We start from the raw sequence: 23,093 nt of genomic DNA, 5'->3' as shown, positions 1-23,093 counted from the left end.
TATATATATATATATATATATATATATATCAGAAACTCAATCTTTCTTCTCAACGCAGGGTGAACCCGGTGCCCCAGGTGAAAATGGAACTCCAGGTCAAGCAGTAAGTATTTATTACTTTATTGTAAATCTAAAGGTATTGTGCTCTTTGTGAACTAGAACTTCCTTGAAGTTTTTGCTAGTTACCCTTTCCCTCAGCACTGTATTCTTTGATATGTTTCTAATCTGCATACTTAATCAAACTATACTCCCTTTTAGTTGATATTAGAATAAGACCTATTAATTTTTAGTGGATTTTTGTGTGTGTTAGAAAATGAACAAGGCAAATGATGCCTATGACTTTTTAAAGATTAGCATTTTACTAAAAAGATTTTTGCTTCTAGGGAGCCCGTGGGCTTCCTGGTGAGAGAGGACGTGTCGGTGCCCCTGGCCCAGCTGTAAGTATCCCATTTTTGTTTGTTTTTACCCTTTTTAAAAATAATCTTCTAATGGCTGCCCTTTAACTTTTCTATTGACTCTTTTTCTTATTTTCTTCATAGGGTGCCCGTGGCAGTGATGGCAGTGTTGGTCCCGTGGGTCCTGCTGTAAGTGTTAACACTAGGGAATTTGGGAGGGTTGAAAGTGTGGTGGTGGTAGCCACTTTCCTCACTCATTTCCTATGAAATAACATCACTCCAGACACTTTACCAAATGTTCTGGGAGGTCTTTTGAAGTTTCCATTTGTAAGTAGCATAGCCTACTTCCAAATACCTGAGGCTATTGGTGGATGTATAAAGTAAAATCCACCCTACTTTGGACGCCTGTTTTGCCTTCCCTGAATATGACCGTCATGTCTACAGGCTAGCAGCCAATTCTTTCTTTGCCAATATCAGATAAGATCAAGACACTCTAAACGGCTTCTCTCTTCTGTTGCTGTTGCCTTTTCAGTTAACTTAGAGGAAATTTCTTTTTCTGCTTTGATTCCAGGGTCCCATTGGATCTGCTGGCCCCCCAGGCTTCCCAGGTGCCCCTGGTCCCAAGGTAAAAACACTAGTGCCTATAATCATTGCCTTGATAAACTTTTTACTCTGATGTGAAAGATCAGAACTGTGTTGGCAGAGATAATTACAGAATAGTTACCTTAATTGTGTCCCCTTCAAAATGGATAGAGGATGATGGATTTTCTACTTCAAGTTCAAAATCAATCATCTCTCTGCACTTGTACACTGTGAGCATAAAGATCACTGGCAATTTGGAAATTGATTCTATGGGGGCCCAGACTAGTCAGGACTGAGAACCAGTCGGCCACAGAGAGTCAGAGGTGGAGTCAAGGTAGCAATGATAGCAACAGGTAGTAATCTGAATTCTGCCAAGTGGCAGAAGTAGGCTAAAAAAAAGTAGGAAAAGAACCCCAAATCTTGGGGTTACAAATGAGATAAGGAAAATGATTGCAATTCTGAAGAAGTTTTACCAAAATTTGGTGTCCTAATAACAGGGATGTGCTGTTTCATTATTTGCTGGCTGATTGATTGTTCATTGTCATTTTCTCTTTTAGGGTGAAATTGGACCTGTGGGTAACCCTGGTCCTTCTGGTCCTGCTGGTCCTCGTGGTGAAGTGGGTCTTCCTGGTCTTTCTGGCCCAGTTGGACCTCCTGTAAGTAGCTGTTGTTGTTTATCTTATAAAGTAGAAGAAGGCAATGAAAAAAATAAAAAAGAGAAATGAAGGTGGAATTGAAGAAGATCAGATATATTCCAGTGAATTGATATCCTTCTTCCTCTTTCTCATAGGGTAATCCTGGAGCCAATGGCCTTACTGGTGCTAAAGGTGCCGCTGTGAGTATACTTGGGTAGCTAAAATGTGCTATTATGGTTTTAAAGAAATTTAATAAGTGCTGCCTCTACAGCTCATCATCACATGATGGACCAGGTTTTGCTTTTCTTCAACAGGGTCTTCCTGGTGTTGCTGGAGCTCCTGGCCTCCCTGGCCCCCGTGGTATTCCTGGTCCTGTTGGTGCTGCTGGTGCTACTGGTGCCAGAGGACTTGTTGTAAGTGGTCATAACTGTGGCTTTCATCATCCTGAAATACTAGGGCTACCATCATTTTATCACTATCTAGACTTTTTCTTAACAGTTTTATTTTTCCTTCGTTGGCATTTTTAGTTTGTAAACTGTATGCATATGTATGTACATTCCCTCTTCCTCACACGCACACAGATGCATTCCTCCTGCAAACATCAGAACCTTAATGTAACCTTAATGTAAAAATAGATGAGACCAAGTTCTACAACCTCAGTCTGATCTTTCCACCAATGCTGTTCCCCTGTAGGCCATTTGAGCATGAACTGGGTCATACTGAAACCCCTTAGAGAACCTAAGCTTCTCCTTACCTTAACTTATGAATATTCCAGAAAATTTGTCTGTAAGAGAGTTTTGACATATGTTTGGTTTTTGACCACTGTTTTGTATTGGTTCCTAGGGTGAGCCTGGTCCAGCTGGCTCCAAAGGAGAGAGTGGTAACAAGGGAGAGCCAGTAAGTAGTTCTATAATCACAATTCTGTGGAGTTGTTATCCTTTAAATCCAGTTTCTTTAGCTGGATATAATATTTTAAAAATTCTTTTCTATTCCCTTCTCCTATTCTTTTCACTCAACAGGGTTCTGCTGGCCCCCAAGGTCCTCCTGGTCCCAGTGGTGAAGAAGGAAAGAGAGGCCCCAATGGTGAACCTGGATCCGCTGGTCCCGCAGGACCTCCTGGACTGAGAGTAGGTTCCATATACTCCTTAACACCTAGATACTCCAGAGGCAGATGAGGATAACCCTTCATTGGAAATTGTCAAAATTACTGGGAGTGCTTTTTCTAGACGAAAGAAGCATCTGCTTTCCATCTGTTTTATTAAATCAGTGACTCCCAATTTGGTATGTTTTTAAATTGGTCTGAAAACAATGTTGACCTACTTTTGCAGGATGCTCATCCACGCATTCCTTTGGGGTTTGGGTGAAGTGATTTGGCTTGGTTTGTGTCTGTATCTCAGCCTTAGAGAGATACAGACACAAAACATGCCATGTTTTCATAAACTGTGCCTGATCAAATTCCAGGGTTTTCTCTAATTCCCTTCTGTTTCATGTACTTTCTTGCAGGGTAATCCTGGTTCTCGTGGTCTTCCTGGAGCTGATGGCAGAGCTGGTGTCATGGTTAGTAGTCTACCCCTCATTTCCCTGGAAGGAACTTGACACTCTTCTGGTGACTGTGTCACTAGCTTTATCATTTTCTTTCTCTGCCCCTTTCTTTTCAATAGGGACCTCCTGGTAATCGTGGTGCAACTGGCCCTGCTGGAGTTCGAGGTCCCAATGGAGACTCTGGTCGCCCTGGGGAGCCTGGTCTCATGGGACCCAGAGTAAGTTTCAGATATATTCTGAGCAAGTCACATCTGGCAGTGTGTATTGTTGGCTAAAATTGAAGATAACAAAAACATCTAAAGCAAATTTGTTGCTAGACTTGCCGACAGATGTCTTTTTAATTTAATTTTTAATTTAACTTTATCAAAGCTCTGTAGATTTTTTAATGTATTTAGTTAGTTCATCAATTTCCTATTTATTATACTTGATACAATGGCTTGATCTATTCTTTGGAAGCATAGATCTACTTTAATATATCCAAATTAGGTTGGTTCTCCTATCAGCATGAATCTTTTATCTTAATTTGTAAGTTTTATATAAGGTGTTCATGAAATGTATTAGGGCTATACATTATTAGTTTATTAGATTCATAAGTGAAATCATTTTTCAAGCAATCACAAAGTGCTGTAATGTATTCAGCATCACACTAGCTATGGAGAAATGACCTTTAGATCTGTAGACACTCTAATCCATAGCAATAGAGTAATTTTTTTGCTCCATTATCTCTTATGGGTGAATATCAACTATAATTGTACCATAAACATGTAATAGGGATACCAAATATAGCAATAAAAATCCACTTTGGAAATTGCTTACTAAAAGTATTATTTTTTCTATTATGAAGTAAATAGCATGATACATTTGCCCATATAGCATGTTGCTTAACAGTTTCTTGTGATATCTACAAATGGATCAGTTTCACTAAAATTCAATAAAGGGAAAGGCACAAAAAATAGAAGAAAAATTTCAGGGCTCTTTTCATACCTCCAGACTAGTGGCTAATATCCCTAAAGATTTACCCTCGGCAACAAACAAAAATTGGAAGGGAAAGTGCTTTTGTGAGATTTCAATTAATCTGAGCCTCAAGTATGTGAGTTAAAGTGCCAACATGAAAGCTTCCTCATTTGTTTTATAGGGTCTTCCTGGATCCCCTGGAAATGTTGGCCCAGCTGGTAAAGAAGGTCCTGTGGTAAGTATTGCTCATTTTCCATTATGTTTTCAAGGACACTTATTGCACCCTTATCAAGTCTATTTTGTGGCTTATTTATACATGAATACATTGAAAATAAATATCAGCCACCTACATCATCTGGGAATGCAAAGTAATAGATTGTAATTATGGAGTCCAAATGAACGCAGGACTGAAAGCAGAAAAGGGAAGAGAAAAACGTGGCAGGGAAAATTGAAGCAGGTGACAAGGGTACAGAGAGGTGGGGGAGAGAGGAAAATTATGTACATATGAGATTGAATTGGCCGTGTGTGTACCGACATCTATTTAGAAAAGGAAAATGGATTCATAATTTATTGGCGCTGTATGCAAGAAGCTCTGTGCATCCAGAAAGCTATTCTGTTTTATCCCAGGAAGCATCATGAGTTTGAGGTAGGGAGGCCATGCTGATGCAGAGTAAACTTTAAATATGAAACTCTGGTTTCAGGGTCTCCCTGGTATTGACGGCAGGCCTGGCCCAATTGGCCCAGCTGGAGCAAGAGGCGAGGCTGGCAACATTGGATTCCCCGGACCCAAAGGACCCACTGTAAGAATCATCACAACTTTCTCTCCCTCATCAATTTTTTGCTACAGTTCACCAAAGATCTAGTATTTTCTCCCATTTATCAGTCCAAACTACCTCAAGGCATGTCCTTTCAGCACAGGAAAACTGAAGGGCACTCACTACAGTAAAGGGATTTATCCTTTACATACCTGCTGAAAATCCATCTCCTGAGTCACTGCCTCCTCAGACACAGGTGCCCCTTACTGTACCCAGAGCTGCCTGATGATGGATCATGCCTTAGATAATAGAAATCCAGGACTAGGAATCTAAAACACACACACACACACACACACACACAAGCAAGAAATTAGCATTTCAAAATTGGTATGGCTCATTCGACATTAAATGTGTAATATGATCATTTTTTATTTTGTTTTGTTTTCATTTTTATCGTAGGGTGATCCTGGCAAAAGTGGTGATAAAGGTCACCCTGGACTTGCTGGTGCTCGGGTAGGTGCTAACTGCTGTACATATCTATTCATGTAGAATTCACCCAAGAAACACACATCCTTTGAGGCCATCTGATATCTTTCTGTCACTTTCTTTCCCAGAGGGTATCCCCAATGGTCCTTTTACCATCATGAAATGTCTTTTTTTCTTTAACCACACATATGAAGCAATGAGCTGTAACAAATCAGAATATATGTTAAGTCAAAGATACTTACAAAAGCATTTAGTCTTTATTTTATTCATCTTGGGATTAAAAGAATATAAATATTTAGTAGTATTCTCTGGCCTTTATAAATTGCCTTCCATCCGTGGACTTCCCTCGAACCATATGGAAATTTACTAGACAGTATTCAGGCTTTGGCGAAGTGAGTATAATTCATGCTAAAATGACAAATTTGCTTTGAGGAACTCACTTCAATGATGCTCTGAAGCATTTTGAACTGCCTGGCTTACATGTAACCATTGGTCTTTCTGTTGAACATTTCTAGGGTGCTCCTGGTCCTGATGGAAACAATGGTGCTCAGGGGCCCCCTGGACCCCAGGTGAGTATTTCTCCCTCTCCTGTGCTCTTCTGCAGTAGTAGAATGTACCTAATCCCTCAAAACAACCTTCTCCATTTTCCAGTCCATAAATAATATAGCTAGACAACAATGTGTCTAATGTCTCTATTGATACTATCTCTGCTGTCACTTTCAGGGTGTCCAAGGTGGCAAAGGTGAACAGGGTCCGGCTGGTCCTCCAGGCTTCCAGGTGAGTAAAAAAAAAAAAATACGAAACACTGCCTTGGCCAGATGGTTCACCTATGATTCACTGTCTCCTTTTCCCCATCACATATATTATGGCTTCAGAACTAAAGCAGAGAGTGCATTTTTTTTTTCAAAACAAACTTTGCTGGAGTGCTTTTATAACACTTAATAGTGGTTTTATAACACTTAATAGGTTGTTTCCCCTCCTACCAAACCCAGAGTATTAGAAAATCCCCTGTATATTATCATAAGATTGAGATTTGTGTTTCTTTGCATTTAGGGTCTGCCTGGCCCCTCAGGTACCACCGGTGAAGTTGGCAAACCAGGAGAAAGGGTGAGTAAAACAAGTGATAGTAAATTCACTTGAGAATTTCCTTCTGTTTAATGCCCTATTGCAACACAATTACAATATGTAAAAGGAAGTTTCATATTTCGTCTGTTAATGATAGTGTTCTGTCTATGTTGGTGCTGAGGGAGAGAGTGAAATGAGTTACTGATATTAGTTCAAATTACTTTGTTTTATGGATTCAATGAAACATCACATTATGAAAGTAAAATCTATCAATGAATATTTTATGTAATAGCCTTACTTTTTGTTTTGTTCTTGGTAATGTTAAAATACAAATTATTTCCTTTTCTAGAGTGAGAACATAAATGCACTGATTTTTCATCAAACTGGACCCTGAAAAATTGCTTTTAATGTTTTTCTTGGCATTCAGACATGACAGTGCTATCCACAATCAGAGCATGAGTTCTGAGTCATTTTCTCTGTAATTGTGATGAATGTGCCTCAATTTAGTTACATTCTGTGGCCTGGTCTCCTTTGTCAACAGTGGGGCACATTAAGGAGACAGCTGGTCAGTAATAAAAGAGATACACTTGGGTATACAATTAACTAGGTAATGTACAGAATATGATAATTTCTATTAAGAAGGCAGTCTGTTATATAGCTAAAAATAGGCAATGTCTGATAGTGTTCATTATTATTTATCATATTATCAAAAGAGATAGTCTGCTTTGTCACTTTTTTAAAGACAATGGACTAAATAATGTAAATTTAAATTTTCTGATACCAGGTCCTGTCCTAGAATAGATACATCTTTGATATCAACGGACTTCTCTTTTTGTAGATATTCATAGACCACTGAGAGTTCTGTTGTATGTATTGCATTACCCTCTATACTTAGGCTTTTTATAGGTAGAGCCCACTCAGCTTTATTTCACTTTTTCAGAACCTTTCAAATATCATAATCATAAGTGAATTTAGAAATCACCTATACACTTCATGTTTGACTTATCCTTGGATTTTGCCTAGGGTATCCCTGGTGAATTTGGTCTCCCTGGTCCTGCTGGTCCAAGAGTAAGTGTTATTTAATTAACTTTCAACAATTTCTGGCAATGTGTTTTTAAAAGAAGGCACACTTTCTCCTAAAGCCACTGATGACCTTTCTTGCACACCTCTTTTATTATCAAATGTTATCCATAGAGATCAGTAGATTTCTAAGTTGATAGTTGACTTTTCTGTTTAGTTACTCAAATTTCCTATTCAATAACTACATGGTCCTAAGAAACATAAATGAACTAATGCAAGTATTGTAGTCAGTGATTTATACAGACAAGTGTGAGACATTCATGACAGTGGCTCAACTTAACCCAAGGAAAATTAATAACTTACTAAGATCTAAATTCAGTTTTTGCAATGTTTGTTGATATTCACAGTCTAAAGCTGATTGTATACGTCTAATTTATACAGAAAAATAAAATAAAGATATAGTTTGTGGATATTAACATAACTGGAATGATTCATTTGCCACTGAAGTATCCCATTATGTTGCTGGTGATCATAGACCTAGGAAGCCCAGAGTTAGTATTTTAAAAGTCCATAGTATAATAAAAGCAAGTTATAACAAGGTCTTTTGATACTGTTGCAGTGTTAACCTAGGTGATAAATATTCTGGGTCACAGAATGCCACATTATAGTGATATTTAGATGTGAGTTGAGAGATACTACATATATAGTAAATTGATAGATACAAATATACACACAACTGAGGAGTTGAATATTATAACTGTTACATCATTATTGCAAGAGGTTGAAAAAAGGGGGCAGAGATATAATCTTTATCTATATCTGACATTGCTATTCCCCTCTAATGCCACAATATTTTCCTTTGACTGCTATGTGTAATCAACATCTATTTTTATCTATGGATTTATCACAGATGCAAAAAAAGGAAATAAATTCCAAAGGTTGGGTATTATACTTTAGAAGTAACACATTTTAGAATCATAATCCCAGAACATTAGAACCAATTGAGACTTTATAAATCATCTCATCCCATCTCATCATTTTACAAATGAAAAAATTAGAAACAAAAGAATTTTTAATTTGCTGAAAGATGGCAGAACAAGTGCGGACTGTGGGTTTAACATGGTATCTCTGAAAGTGACATCTCCTAATTTCTGCTTTACAGGGGGAACGTGGTCCCCCAGGTGAGAGTGGGGCTGTTGGTCCTGCTGGTCCCATTGGAAGCCGAGGTCCTTCTGGACCCCCAGGGCCTGATGGAAACAAGGTAAAACTTTGGGTTTTATACTTTTTTGGCATTATACCCAATAATAAATACACTCTTTATAAGAAAAGGAAAAATTTTCATATTTTTATCTATTTCCAATTCTGTGATGATTTCCACCTTAGTAAGCAGTCCAGGGGACCTAAATTATTCCAAAAGAAAACTGAGGCAGGGAGGCCTCAAACAGTAATGAATTAGTGTGGTTTTACCTTTTTCTCATTACATTGTTTATGCTTTGTTTGAAACAAGAATCATCCTATATATGGGGACATTATTTTCAGAAAACAAACTTTATCCTTTCAATATCCCACCCTTGAATTAAAATTTTTAAAAGTTAAATTTTAACAATGAGAGTTTATAATAATGAACATTAACTGGATACTATATTCACCCTCACCCCCCCCAAAAAAAATAAATTTGAAAGCTTGTGTTTTAAAGTAGAATCTGTAGTTCAGATTTTAAAGTGGATGGAGTTATACACGTTTGGAAAACAGATTACTTGAACCACAGTAAGAAGAAGGCAACTCGTATTAACTTCTGATTCTTACCTTCAAGGCAGAAAATGTGTAGAGTCGTTGCAGAAGGTTATTTTAGTATGTGGAAGGATATTATAGGGAATAAATGAAAACAAGGTAAGAGGGAGAGAAGAAATAAGAAAGGAAATAGAGTTGTGTTAGATGATCCTTTCATAGGGACTTATTCATCTCAGAAGCTAGTCAATAGTTTTAAGTACATGAAATTGTGAAGGTTCATTCAAAATGGAATCTATAGTCTCCTCTTTTAAGAAAACTAAAACACAAATATCTCCCCAGTTGATAAGGTCTCTTTCCATGTTTCCCCCCTGGGTTAAGAGACTTATCCTTGAAAAAGGTTTATGGACAAACGTTTTTCACTCTCTGCTTCCCATTGTCCCCATCATCTCCTTCTCCAGGCCAGTCTTCCTTAAGAGGATTGGAAGCAGGTTACAGAAGAATCACAGCCACCCACTCCCACTACTCTCTTTTCTTTAGTCATTGTGTCATTGATAGCATCTCCCTGTTATATTCTCCCTCTTTCAATGGCCCTCCTTTGTGTCTCTAAGCAAGCAAGAATGCTACCTATTAAATGTTTAAATTGGAATTCTTCAAGAGTTTATTTCTTCATTTTTTTTTTCCTTTTGCCATTGAAATAATTGATTTCGCATGTGTTTGATTCAAGGGTGAACCCGGTGTGGTTGGTGCTCCAGGCACTGCTGGTGCATCTGGTCCTGGTGGACTCCCAGGAGAGAGGGGTGCTGCTGGAATACCTGGAGGCAAGGGAGAAAAGGTATCTTCTCAGTGTTGGCCCTTAAGACATACTATTGATGAACCCTGGCAAAGGGACCTCACAAGGATGCCCAGTTTTTTTACAGTTCTTGGCAGGTGGTCTGGTAGCATTTTGATATCTATCTATGTACATTTCCCTCTGCCACCTAGCACCTACGCATTTCTAAACTCACTAATCTGGCAAAATTCCTCACTACCATGGAATTTCACGCAAACAGATGGTGTTGAGTAATACATGAGGCTCATTTTAATGCCACTAACAATAATGCCTCATCCTGCCCTAATTAATGGGAAGAAGCTCTATTGAACAGCTGTCAACCGTGCTGCTGCATTAGTTATGCCGTAAGAGTGATCAGGCCCTGCAGCCCATTGTGATGTTGTCTTACAATTCTGTCCACATGAATTTGTACCTTGCTTGATTATGCGTCAGAAGGGTATATGGAAATTAGGGGGGAAATGTTTGACAATAATCTGGAATGGATCTTGAATTATTATTATTTTTAAAATTTCTTTCCTTGTTCAACATCCTATGGAAGGGTAGGGAATTGAGAATGTACTAAATATCTTAAATGATGAATGGTATTATAGAGTCTTCTATAAAATCACTTCAGATTAATTTTGATTCAAAAATGTGTTCAGAAAATAAAAAGTTGCTCTTGCTTTATACTTTCAGGGTGAACCTGGCCTCAGAGGTGAAATTGGTAACCCTGGCAGAGATGGTGCTCGTGTAAGTTGAATTTTATTTGAATTGAGAAAGTTTCCAAAAATAGCAAGTTTAGTAAGATAGTATTGCATTCCTTCCTGGATCCACCACTAATAATGTCATTTTTCATGTTCCAAAAGAAAAATTCAACAGGACATACTCCTTTGGAAATCACATCTGGAATTTTCTAACTTCCCTAATATTAAATATACCACCTACAGACAAAAAGCTCTGGGTTTAATAGAACATTAAACAAGTATTTGAAGTGATAATCAGGCTTTAAAAAATAACAAATGTAAATGCCTTTACATTTAAAAAGCCAGAACTCTTAACAAGGTCCTGCAGTTACTCATATGTCTGCCCTGAGACTTTGTCTAAGAGCAGCCATAAAGATCAGCTGTTAATGCCATAGAGATGCCAAAGAAAATACATAAAAGCATAATTACCCTACCTAGGGTATCAGCATCATGACACTTGCAGGCCACAGTCGGCCTTGGTTCTTTCTTTCACCTCTCCCTCAGAGATGACTTTCTGTAGCCCATTCTTTCCTTTGAACCCTAGAGTTCTGACATTTCCAAACAAGGCTAGTCAATTTACTGATCTCCAAGGAATTTTATAAGAGCAGAATTCAGATCTCCCAAATTCTTAGCCTGTCCTCGATTTACACATTTTCATAGCTTTTATTACTGGAGTTCTGTTGTCCTGAAAGTGGCTTCTCATAGTCTTAATAATTAGAACTGAAATGGATCCAAGATTTCTTGATGTCCAACCAGAATGTGCAGTAACAGTGCTCAGTCTCTGCATAGGCCTAGCAGCAGGATTGACAAGGTTCACTTTTCAAGGTGTGGAGTGTTATTAATTAATAAGACATGTTTCCTTTTGTTACTAGGGTGCTCCTGGTGCTGTAGGTGCCCCTGGTCCTGCTGGAGCTACAGGTGACCGGGTGAGCTTGCATTTTCACTAAGTGTAACTCTATGAGCTGATAGCACTATCTAAAATTTCCTGCCTGCCCCAGTCCCAAAGAGCCCCAGCAATTCATTTTTATGGCTTGGTATAAAGCCTACTTATTTAAAAACCTAGCTGTTGTGATAGGGCAGCAGGAAACAAATGCTCTGTGTTTAAAGTTCTCTTTCCCATCCTATAGATGTGCCAGCTATCTGATCTATACTTTAATCCCTATCATTTGTTTTACAGACTTTCCCTGTTGCCCATTAACAATATCCTAATGCACTAAGCCTTCTCAAAGCCTTCAATTGTAAAAAATCAATAAAATACATAGTGTGCCCATTTCACATCAAGCAGTCCACTTAAAATAGACCTTATTTATTGTATTGCAAACAGTGCAGCAAATAGATCAGCTCTGTGTCCATCTAAAAATTAAAATGTCCTCCTCCTGGTATTGTGGGTTCTGATTTATAGTGTTTTTGCAAGAGAACAACCAATACCACTTCAACCCTTAAAATGAATACAGCATTAAGTAAAGTAAGAATCCACTTCATTTTCCTCTGTGATATGTACATTAGTTATCTCTTCCAAGAAATCTGCAAACTCTGAAAACAGCCTTGTCTACTGCTGTTCTTCGTCCTTCCCACCTCTTGGAGCACCTGCATTAGGCACATTAGCAGATTCATCATTTGTTCCATTACAGGGTGAAGCTGGTGCTGCTGGTCCTGCTGGCCCAGCTGGTCCTCGGGGTAGCCCTGTAAGTAAAAAATCTGGATAATTTGGACTCTCATACCTCACAACTTTTAAACATTCATGAATTTAGGATTGCTAAGGCATTTTAAAATCCCTTCTTCCATCTAGGGTGAACGTGGTGAAGTTGGTCCTGCTGGTCCCAATGGATTTGCTGGTCCTGCTGTGAGTATCACATAATGAAGATTGATCTAACACCATACCAGGTTGGGAAGCAGAGTGAATCAGAATACCAGAGCTATAACAGATCCTTTCCAACAGGGTGCCGCTGGTCAACCTGGTGCTAAAGGAGAGAGAGGAACCAAAGGACCTAAGGGTGAAAATGGTGTTGTTGGTCCCACCGGCCCCGTTGGAGCTGCTGGCCCATCTGTAAGTTGAATTCACTGGTGGTCAACACAGCCTGTATAGTTACCCATGAGATTTATAATTCAACACACGTCAACCAAGTACCTACTGTATACTAGGGAATATACCAGAAAGAAGATGATTTTTTTTTTAAAGTTAACCTTTGCACACCGATTAACATTAAAGTTTTGCTAGTATCATCTTATTTATATTCTTCAATAATCCACAGGGTGGTAATATTTAAGTAAGAATATTTATTTTATATGACACAGATAATAATTTTTCATTTATGGATTTTCTTCTAATGGATATGGGAATGATCCTTGTGGAAAAAGAGTAACATGTATAAGAATCATGTCTTTTGTAGTTTGACTTCATCTTTCTGTTTGCATTTAGGGTCCGAATGGTCCCCCTGGTCCTGCTGGAGGTCGTGGTGATGGAGGACCCCCTGTAAGTATCTACAATGGACTCTGATCACTCTTCTTTCTTCAGATTCTATTAGGAATAACTTGAAAGTTTTGAAGTCTTTAGTTAATTTAAACTCTCACTAGAAGATTCTTGAGATTCAAGTTCATTCTAATCAGAGCAATTCTGATATTGAAGGTAAGGTCAGCCACTCTGGATGTTAATCCCAGCTGAGGCTCAATGCAGGATATGTTTCTACCACCTCACTTGAGGTAATACCCAAGGTCGACCCCTAGTGGTTTAACTGTGAAGTGGATAAAATAGTTATCTGGTGTTCTTTATCCTTTTTTTTTTTTAATGAAATGATATGTCTTTAATTTATTATTTTCAACACAACCCACAGAGTAGTTTTTGATTTCTCCCTTTTCCTACCTGTCCTAGTCCTTACCCTTTGTATCTAGTGTTGCCAGTTTGACTTTCTAGAGACGCAGAGCTCCCCAGAAATGGATTCTACTGACTGAGTAGTGGGAGTGGGTGGCTGTGTATAGTGCCCTACGTCATTTATTCTTTCTACACACACCCTCTATAAATAACATTTCTCCTTTAGTTATTTTGTTCCCATTCTCTTAGTCAGATAGTTAAGATAGTCACTAATGTATACAACATTAATGTGCAACAGTGACATAGTGTCTTATATTCTTGCTCTTACAACCATGAGTTAAGTGTGAGTATTTCAAAAAGAACAGTCAAAACCTTAATGCAAAACATGGGCACAGTAACTGGTGGCATGTTGATAAGGAATAGGTGGGGAGGAGGGTCTTCAGAGTCCTGGTTGAATAATACCTATAGGAAACAGCCTACTACTTACTCTTTGGTCCATCCCTAGTCCCATCAGGATTTTCCACAGGAGAAATTCCTCTCATCCAAATTTTTAGAGTTAGTTTGACTGGAATTTTAATGTGCTTCATTCTTAGGGTATGACTGGTTTCCCTGGTGCTGCTGGACGAACTGGTCCCCCTGGACCCTCTGTAAGTAAATCATTCCGTCTTCATTTACACTAGCCAAAAAATCCGGCCTCTGATAAGAAACTAGCGAGCAACTTAAAAGTAGTGAGCAACTCTCTATAAAAACATATCGCTAATATTTGCTATTACTTTCCTGATGTAAAAATCAGTTTTTCTCAACCATTAAGGCAAAACCATCACAAATTATATTTTATAATATCAATTTAAGAGGCTTTTACTCATGCAAACACCAATCTCATTTTGAGGGCATGATTTCTGTTAAAAATAAAGAAACAGTATGGTTTTAGTCACATATCATATATTTCTATATCTAATTACCCTTTATGGCTAACATTCTGCCTCCGTTGTTAAGGTATAATTTTTCCTAAATTTAAAGGTGGTTTGGCCTCTAATTTAATTCTGATTCAGACTCTCCTGTCAGGACTCAAGAGAATTTAATTAATTACCAAGGATTAAGTCTTCTGGTTGAGGTTTCGGGGGGGTGGAAATAGCAAAGATGTTGATTTCTTGGAATCCTTTTACAGGTTCATAACAGAAAAATCTTCATTCCCTGTAGGCATTTAATTAAACCTAGTTGAGAGCATATGTGGTTCCTAAGTTATGAACAAAATGCCAGTATTGGCTTTCTTCAAAAAGAAATGGGCAGAATCTTCCAAAACCCAAAGTCCCATTCACTTGAAATTAACTTTCATAACTTCGCGTGGTTCTGATTCTAATATGCCAGGGTCCTGGTGGCATGACGTTATGTTTCCTCACAGAAGTTTGACACTAACTCTGCCTCGATTATTTGCTATGTCATAGCCTCAGGAAATGTATAACATAAGTTGCTTCTTTCTATGAGGTTGTTAAAAACTCTAAATCCAAACTAGCCAGGGTAGTTTTGCTTCCTCTCACTACTTGTGTCTTGGTATGTGAAACATCGGTGGCTCTCTTCCAGGTCCATTATACTCAACAGAAAGTAAATAACCTTTTAAATTTGCCTACAGGGTATCACTGGCCCTCCTGGTCCCCCTGGTGCTGCTGGTAAAGAAGGGCTTCGAGGTCCTCGTGGTGACCAAGGTCCTGTTGGCCGAACTGGAGAAACAGGTGCATCTGGCCCACCTGGCTTCACTGGTGAAAAGGGTCCCTCTGGAGAGCCTGGTACTGCTGTAAGTAATTTCAAACTCCTTTTTCTTATTGCCTGTTGTTGAACTAAAATAAAGCCCCTATGCGAATCCTCAATTTGGCATATGTTTGTTGATGAGCATTGCAAGCTCTCGCGTAGAGCTCAGTTGAGCCAGGAAATCTGTCCAGCACACATTAAGGTGCCGAGGCTTCAGCAGATACTCAGAAAGCACATAACAGGAATCGCAGCAAAGGAGGGAACTCACTCTTTATCACGACAGCCCTTAAAGCTGTTTGTCGAGAGCACCTAAGTTGATAGAAGTAAGAGAATTCCATTGCTGTGGCCATCCTACTGGACATTCATCAATACAGTAAGCTACTGATTTCTCAAACATGCATCATCCAGTATGATTGCTGCTTTGAAAGTGCTTTATCATATATGTGTTTTAAATTTCAGTAAAGTTGCCAGGCACAGTGGCACACACATGTAATCCCAGATGCTGGGGAGGCTGAGGCAGGAGGATAGAGAGTTCAAAGCCAGCCTCAGCAAAAGCAAGGCACTAAGAAACTCAGTGAGACCCTGTCTCTAAATAAAATACAAAATAGGGCTAGGGATTGGTTCAATGGTTGAGTGCCCCTCACTTCCATCCCCAGTACCACTCCCCCCAAAATTTTTTTTTTCAGTAAAGTTTTCTTTAAAAAAAATAAAAGTGGAAAAGTGCCTTTATTAGACCTTAGAGACCAAAGTTAAGATTTGCTTCCCTGCATGGAGTGTGTGAAAACTCTATCCCCCTTGCAAATGGCCTCATTAATTTCAACTACATATTGTTAAATGTTGTACCATTGATCTTAAGGAGGAATTGGGTACAAAAAAATATATGCATGCCAAGATATAAGCTCACTGTCATCACTAGAGAAAAGATATCAAGGATACATCCCACTATTAGGACATAAACCTTTTTGTAAACTCATTTTCATAATCCTCAAACTAAACTGTATTATCAACCAGGGTCTTACCAGTAATACTCAGTATTTTTTCTCTTGCTTAGGGACCTCCTGGCACCCCAGGTCCTCAGGGTCTTCTTGGTGCTCCTGGTATTCTGGGTCTCCCTGGCTCTAGGGGCGAACGTGGTCTGCCAGGTATTGCTGGTGCTTTGGTGAGTGTTTGACACCACTCTGATTCTCATTAACATAATAAAAGATTTTAAAAGCTGCCACTTCAAATGTGACAGATTGATCACTGAATAACTCCACTTAAGATTTTTATTCATGGCATTTTCTTTATACAGATCACATGTCACTTATCTAAGAAGCTTTAATACCACCTTACTTAGACACACACTATAAAGACACAGCTTAACATTATGCAGAATGATTTTTGTTCTTTCTACACGCTTAAGAACTATATAAGCTCTAATTGCATTTACTCCTCTGCAATATGAAATGCTGGCATCATTTATCGTGCAGGAAGAATGAAATTCTGGAAATTCTGAATCATCCCATTTAACCTTATATGTGACAGCAACCAGAAATCATCTCATCTCCATAAACTCTTATCAACTATCTGAATTTATTTCATTTGGGATATTGGATGCAACTAGGTTCGCTTTATACAGAGAAAAATTCTATAACTACTCAATACTGACCTTCTGAGTGTATAGAAGGCAGGCAAGCACAACACTAATGACACCTCCTGATGTTTTTCAGTCCAGTTTGCCTTTTCTTTTCAAACTAGAATCTCCTGAAGGTTGTTTTTGGAGAGTGAGGTTAGCATTTCATCTAATGAGAGAAATGTTGCTTTATCTTCTTTAGGGTGAACCTGGTCCTCTGGGCATTGCAGGCCCTCCTGGGGCCCGTGGTCCCCCTGGTGCAGTGGGCAGTCCTGGAGTCAATGGTGCTCCTGGTGAAGCTGGTCGTGATGTGAGTACAACACTTGGTTTGTAAAATAATACTGAGAAGGATTTCATTGTGTGGAACTTCATGTGCTGAGCTAAAGTTCTCTTGTTCCAAGTTTCTGAACTAGATGATCTGTTTCTCCATAACATCTACATGTAATGACCTCTCAGGACTGAAAGATATGAACAGTTTCTTGGGCTGCAGAATGGGTCTTTAACTATCACACTTTACATTTGGGGCTTAAATATTAAAAATATCTCCAAGAAAACCTAGCTTGGAAGACCCTATCCTTTTAACAGTCTGAAATAAGTTCCCTTGAAGGGGTTGGGAGATGAAGGGGCTAGTAGGCCACAGAGCCTCATCAAGAGCATTAATTTGCATGGTGTCTTCACAGGGCAATCCTGGAAATGATGGTCCTCCAGGTCGCGATGGTCAACCTGGACACAAGGTCAGTATATGTTTTCATTTTTCTCTAACTTAAAAGTGATGAAAATACAGATTGATGGTAAGTTTCATTTTGCCTTTGGTAGGGAGAGCGCGGTTACCCTGGCAACATTGGTCCTGCTGGTGCTGCAGGTGCACCTGGTCCTCATGGCACTGTGGGTCCCGCTGGCAAACATGGAAACCGCGGTGAACCTGTAAGTCTAAATACCATTCCCTTAATGCTATCATCCTCAGGACTCCTCTCGTCTTCTCCACAGTGGGAGAGAGCAGGAGCATGAGAGAAGGATCTTGAGCTTAGCTGATGACTTGTTTCTTTTTTCCAATTTACAGGGTCCTGCTGGTTCTGTTGGTCCTGTTGGTGCTGTTGGTCCAAGAGGTCCTAGTGTACGTACACAGTGAGATTTTATACAAATTAACCCTTAGGGAGAATCCATCCAAATTATCTATTATCTATATCTGTTATATATTATCTATAACTATACATTATCTATTCAGAAGTTAGATAATATATATAGGCTAGACTTCAAATTTTAAAAAAAATATTTTACTCTATAAAAAAAGATTTGATTCAGATAGCTTGGTCTATTTGAAGGCTTTTCTGCTTATTTGTATTACATAATCATAGGCATCTAGCCCTTTTACCCACAGCTCAACTAAAGCAGAGATTATCAGAAGAATTGAGAACCTATCTAGACCTTTGCATGTCTCAAGTTACCTTCACAAACAGGGTAAACAGAATTTATAGAAAAGTGAGCATCATTTTTAAAAAGCTAAAAGTCCTCTCTGTTGTTCTCTTTTCTTACAGGGCCCACAAGGCGTTCGAGGTGACAAGGGAGAGCCTGGTGATAAAGGGCCCAGAGGTCTTCCTGGCATAAAGGGACACAATGGATTACAGGGTCTTCCAGGTCTCGCTGTAAGTAAAACGTGGCCATTCCACATGTACACTGACCTCAAAGGCCTTGAGCTCAGAAGGACCTCCTCCGCATTTTCACTGCTATTGTTCTAAAACATCCTGCCTCGTGCCCATTTCCCACTCTGGCTAATTCCATGTCTGTCAGTGATGATGCTGTTTCATCCCCAGACGAAAAGGTGAGGGTTAAGGGAGATAGAAAAATACATATATTAAAATCTCCTGGCAACAATGTCCTTCAACCCCACTTAAAATAAATATAATTAGAGGAATGACTAATATTGCACTGTTGAAATAGCTCGTGGAAAAAAAATAATTGAATGTAATAGACATAATGGGAGAAAAGAGCCCCACTTTACATTTTCAATTTTCTCAGTCCAGAGTCCATTAAAACTAAAGTTTTCTATTCAATTTAGGGGGGGAGAAAATCTATCTATTGACATGTGTTCTGAAAGTGTGATTTTTCTGTTGTTGTTGTTCTCTCTTTCAAGGGTCAACATGGTGATCAAGGTTCTCCTGGCCCCGTCGGTCCTGCTGGCCCCAGGGTAGGTGCATCCAAGAGATAGGTCATCTCTGAAATTGAGGCCAACAAGGGCAGTAAGGTCCAGGCCACATCTGCCTGGTGTGGATTTTCTCATTCACATGCACTTGTTTTCCTTCTTCTTTAGGGTCCTGCTGGTCCTTCTGGCCCTGTTGGCAAAGATGGTCGCTCTGGACATCCTGGTAGTGTTGGACCTGCTGGTGTTCGAGGATCTCAGGGTAGCCAAGGACCTGCTGTAAGTATGATTTGGTGAAATGAGAAAGAACATCACTGACTAGAGGAAAATTTTCTTCAGAGTAAACCAAGGCAGTTTTGACAACACATTGAAGTAGCCCCACTTCAATATATTTTCTAAGGTATCTGAATATGGTCTATATGCAATGAGGTTTGTAAGCCCATGCCTATAAGTGTGCCCCGGAACAAGTTATTTACTTTAACTTGATTCCTTGTTGCTTTTGTATGAAGCTCCATTGAAAATCTGCAGGCATGGATGTCTCTCTCACTGCAGCTGCATTCAAAGCGTTTCCTTTCTCACTTCTACCCTCACAGGGCCCTCCCGGTCCCCCTGGGCCTCCTGGGCCTCCTGGTGTAAGCGGTGGTGGTTACGACTTTGGTTATGAAGGAGACTTCTACAGGGCTGACCAGCCTCGCTCATCGCCTTCTCTCAGACCCAAGGATTATGAAGTGGATGCCACCCTAAAGTCCCTCAACAACCAGATTGAGACTCTTCTTACTCCTGAAGGCTCTAGGAAGAACCCAGCTCGCACATGCCGAGACTTAAGACTCAGCCACCCAGAGTGGAGCAGCGGTAGGTCAAAATGTCCCAGCCACACTGACTGTTCTAACAGGTTGAGCTCATCAAACTCAATTCCCACTGATATCTCAAATGAAAATGTTTTGGTATAGAACTCACAGTATGTGAAATTTTAGCCAATTTATGAAGCATCATTTTCTTCTCCCAATTAGTGAGCATCCTCAGACTTCCCTTAACATAGATTTTTGACCTTCCCATGGGTAAATATCCTGCTCTGATTTTGCATGGAGGAGATATGAGAAGGAACTATCTAATCCGAAACATAGCCACCTCTTTCTTCCTGATAAATGTGGAACAGATAATATCACAGTACCATAAAAAAAATGTTACTTATGAAAATCAGTATTTTTGACTAATTATTATTAGAATCTATGTTCTACTCAGTAAGAAGGTTAATTATCTGGGTCTTGTTTTCTGAAAAGGTTACTACTGGATTGACCCGAACCAAGGATGCACTATGGATGCTATCAAAGTATACTGTGATTTCTCTACTGGTGAAACCTGCATCAAGGCCCAACCTGAACATATCCCAGCCAAGAACTGGTACAGGAGCACCAAGGCCAAGAAGCACGTCTGGTTAGCAGAAATTATCAATGGTGGTAGCCAGGTGAGGTGTCCTACAAACACTCCTCACTCTATAAAATGTTATTTTCTTAAGATTGTTTGTGTTTTACTTGTCTGTGTTTCTATATCTTACCAATTCTGTCCTTGACTGTGAAAGATGGGTTGAATGGATCAAACACGTAATTCCAAGTTTTTGTCCAAATTTGACTTAGTTGATAATCATTGGAGAAGCAGGCCAATGTCATTTAATGTGAAGGTGTGCTGGCCAGCAAATAGCTATGCATATGTGCTTTCAGAACAAAAGCAGTTTTCCTGAATTTTTAATCAAATTTTTCACCAACTTTGTTGAATCCCTTTTAGATTTCCACATATTAGAGATATATTATAGGAAAAAGTTTACATCTGAATCTCTATCTCATTGCTATGTGCACATTAATGCTTACCTAAAACAGGTGCCATTATTAAATAATCTCACCTTAGCCTAGTAGATCTTATGTCCACCATATGCTTCAAAGACAAGTGAACTGAGTTTCCTTAAAAAGTACTTTCTTCTTAAGACTTGGATATAAGTCCATTACTCCTCCTTTTACCAGACTGGTTTGGTTCGTTGTTGTTGTTGTTTTAATTTTACTTTTAGAATCTGAGTTCTCCACTTAACTGGGATTCCCATTTTATCCTCTGCAGTTCGAATACAATGTAGAAGGAGTGACCTCCAAGGAAATGGCTACTCAACTTGCCTTCATGCGCCTGCTGGCCAACCATGCCTCTCAGAACATCACCTACCACTGCAAGAACAGCATTGCATACATGGATGGGGAGACTGGCAGCCTGGATAAGGCTATCCTTCTGCAAGGCTCCAATGATGTTGAATTTGTTGCCGATGGCAACAGCAGGTTCACTTACACAGTTCTTGTAGATGGCTGCTCTGTAAGTAATAGTAAAATGTGGAAATAGTATTTGTTTGGCGAAGTGGGGTTGGGGAAGTTCTAGCTTAGATCATTAGATGAACAGATGAATGACAAACCTAACTTATTCACTCTTTTTCATAAAGATATTTACTTAAATTCAGATGGATAAATCCAGAGAATTCTTATCAGATAACTGCCTTCAGAAGTACTCTGAAGTACTGAAATAACTACTGTGTATATGCATTAGTTGTTTTTCCTTTAGCTTAATTCTTATATTACAATGTATGCCAAGAATTTAAATTTTTTGAGATTTACAGAGCCTATAATTTTAAAATTTGCAGTCATGTTGTATTTTTATTTTACTTCTTAGTATGGCCTATATTTAATTTTTTTCGTTAGATAATTTTTCTTTATAAAAAAGAAAATGTGTAACATATTCCCTACAATATGTTACAATTAGGATAAAATTTAGACTTCATTCATGGCAGTACTACATACGTACCCAACCCCCTCTTCCCAAATACACACACACACACACATCCCAATTTTGAAAATTATATTGTAGAAATAAGCCTCTTGGGCTAGATTTAAATGCATCAAAATTTAGGCTGGGCAGAACCTCTCCGTAAAGAAATGCTTGACACTACACTCTCAGAGACGAGTTTGTTGATCTGGAACAAAATCATCAGAATGCTATAAACAAGTCAAAACGTGCTTCTTTTAAAACCTAAAGTGAGGATGTTATCCAATGCAAGAATAATCCTACTTTACATATCTCTTTCCTTCTTTTTTATTTTAACAGAAAAAGACAAATGAATGGGGAAAGACGATCATTGAATACAAAACAAACAAGCCGTCTCGCTTGCCCTTCCTTGATATTGCACCTTTGGACATCGGTGGCGCTGACCAAGAAATTGGTGTGGACGTTGGCCCAGTCTGTTTCAAATAAATGAACTCAACCTAAATTAAAAATCAAAAAAGAAATTTGGGGGGAAAAAAACACTTTTTCTTTACCATTTCTTCTTTTTCTTCTTTTTTAACTGAAAGCTGAATCCTTCCATTTCTTCTGCACAACTCCTTTCTTAAATTGTGGGCAAAAGAGAAGAAGGATTGATCAGAGCATTGTGCAATAAGATTTAATTAACTCCCACTCCCTCTCCACCTCCCCAAAAGATCTGGAGTTTTGTTTTTGTTTTTGTTTTTTTTCCCAACACTCTTACACCTATTGTGGAAAATGTCAACCTTTGTAAGAAAACTAAAATAAAAATTGAAAAATAAAAATCGTGAACATTCGCACCACTTGTGGCTTCTGAATATCTTCCACAGAGGGAAGTTTAAAACCCGAACTTCCAAAGGTTTAAACTACCTCAAAATGCTTTCCTGTGAGTGCGATCCACCTCATCGGGTGCTGACCTAAACAGACATGAACTGAGGTACTTGTTTTTGTTCATAATACAAAGGTGCTAACTAATAGTATTTCAGATACTTGAAGAATGTTGATGGTGCTAGAAGAATCTGAGAAGAAATACTCCTCTGTATTGAGTTGTATTGTGTGGGTTTTTTTTTTTTTTAATTTGACTTAGCATCCGTATGTTTCATCTCGTCCCCAACTAAAGGTATGCACATCATTTGCCCAAAATCGCCCTCTTCTTAGATTCAGCATTTGTTCTTTGCCAGTCTCATTTTCATTCTCTTCCATGGTTCCAAAGAAGCCTTGTTTCTTAGACAAGCAGAAAAAATTAA

The 23,093-nt window shown here is 38.9% G+C and overlaps 1 protein-coding gene across 1 annotated transcript in view; it reads left to right on the top strand.

Moving 5' to 3' along the window:
* Col1a2 (collagen type I alpha 2 chain) overlaps positions 1–22,646 on the top strand; it is a 35,557-nt gene extending 12,911 nt beyond the window's left edge. Inside the window, exons 13-52 of the mRNA XM_015488230.2 lie at positions 59–103; positions 384–437; positions 540–584; positions 967–1,020; positions 1,535–1,633; positions 1,768–1,812; positions 1,927–2,025; positions 2,456–2,509; positions 2,632–2,739; positions 3,116–3,169; positions 3,274–3,372; positions 4,290–4,343; positions 4,810–4,908; positions 5,323–5,376; positions 5,865–5,918; positions 6,073–6,126; positions 6,403–6,456; positions 7,438–7,482; positions 8,597–8,695; positions 9,890–9,997; positions 10,670–10,723; positions 11,589–11,642; positions 12,348–12,401; positions 12,506–12,559; positions 12,656–12,763; positions 13,136–13,189; positions 14,119–14,172; positions 15,156–15,317; positions 16,323–16,430; positions 17,086–17,193; positions 17,564–17,617; positions 17,700–17,807; positions 17,944–17,997; positions 18,419–18,526; positions 19,015–19,068; positions 19,192–19,299; positions 19,614–19,872; positions 20,301–20,485; positions 21,127–21,369; positions 22,153–22,646. Of these exons, the coding sequence (XP_015343716.1) occupies positions 59–103; positions 384–437; positions 540–584; positions 967–1,020; positions 1,535–1,633; positions 1,768–1,812; positions 1,927–2,025; positions 2,456–2,509; positions 2,632–2,739; positions 3,116–3,169; positions 3,274–3,372; positions 4,290–4,343; positions 4,810–4,908; positions 5,323–5,376; positions 5,865–5,918; positions 6,073–6,126; positions 6,403–6,456; positions 7,438–7,482; positions 8,597–8,695; positions 9,890–9,997; positions 10,670–10,723; positions 11,589–11,642; positions 12,348–12,401; positions 12,506–12,559; positions 12,656–12,763; positions 13,136–13,189; positions 14,119–14,172; positions 15,156–15,317; positions 16,323–16,430; positions 17,086–17,193; positions 17,564–17,617; positions 17,700–17,807; positions 17,944–17,997; positions 18,419–18,526; positions 19,015–19,068; positions 19,192–19,299; positions 19,614–19,872; positions 20,301–20,485; positions 21,127–21,369; positions 22,153–22,299 (3,507 nt within the window). The 3' untranslated portion in view covers positions 22,300–22,646. The remainder of the gene's footprint in view (positions 1–58; positions 104–383; positions 438–539; positions 585–966; positions 1,021–1,534; positions 1,634–1,767; positions 1,813–1,926; positions 2,026–2,455; positions 2,510–2,631; positions 2,740–3,115; positions 3,170–3,273; positions 3,373–4,289; positions 4,344–4,809; positions 4,909–5,322; positions 5,377–5,864; positions 5,919–6,072; positions 6,127–6,402; positions 6,457–7,437; positions 7,483–8,596; positions 8,696–9,889; positions 9,998–10,669; positions 10,724–11,588; positions 11,643–12,347; positions 12,402–12,505; positions 12,560–12,655; positions 12,764–13,135; positions 13,190–14,118; positions 14,173–15,155; positions 15,318–16,322; positions 16,431–17,085; positions 17,194–17,563; positions 17,618–17,699; positions 17,808–17,943; positions 17,998–18,418; positions 18,527–19,014; positions 19,069–19,191; positions 19,300–19,613; positions 19,873–20,300; positions 20,486–21,126; positions 21,370–22,152) is intronic.
* Positions 22,647–23,093: the final 447 nt, after the last annotated feature.

Source organism: Marmota marmota, unplaced genomic scaffold, assembly GCF_001458135.2.
Source record: "Marmota marmota marmota unplaced genomic scaffold, marMar, whole genome shotgun sequence".
Classification (NCBI taxonomy): Eukaryota; Metazoa; Chordata; class Mammalia; order Rodentia; family Sciuridae; genus Marmota; species Marmota marmota.
Note: the sequence above shows the minus strand (reverse complement) of the source record. Positions and strands in the feature narration are given on the sequence as shown.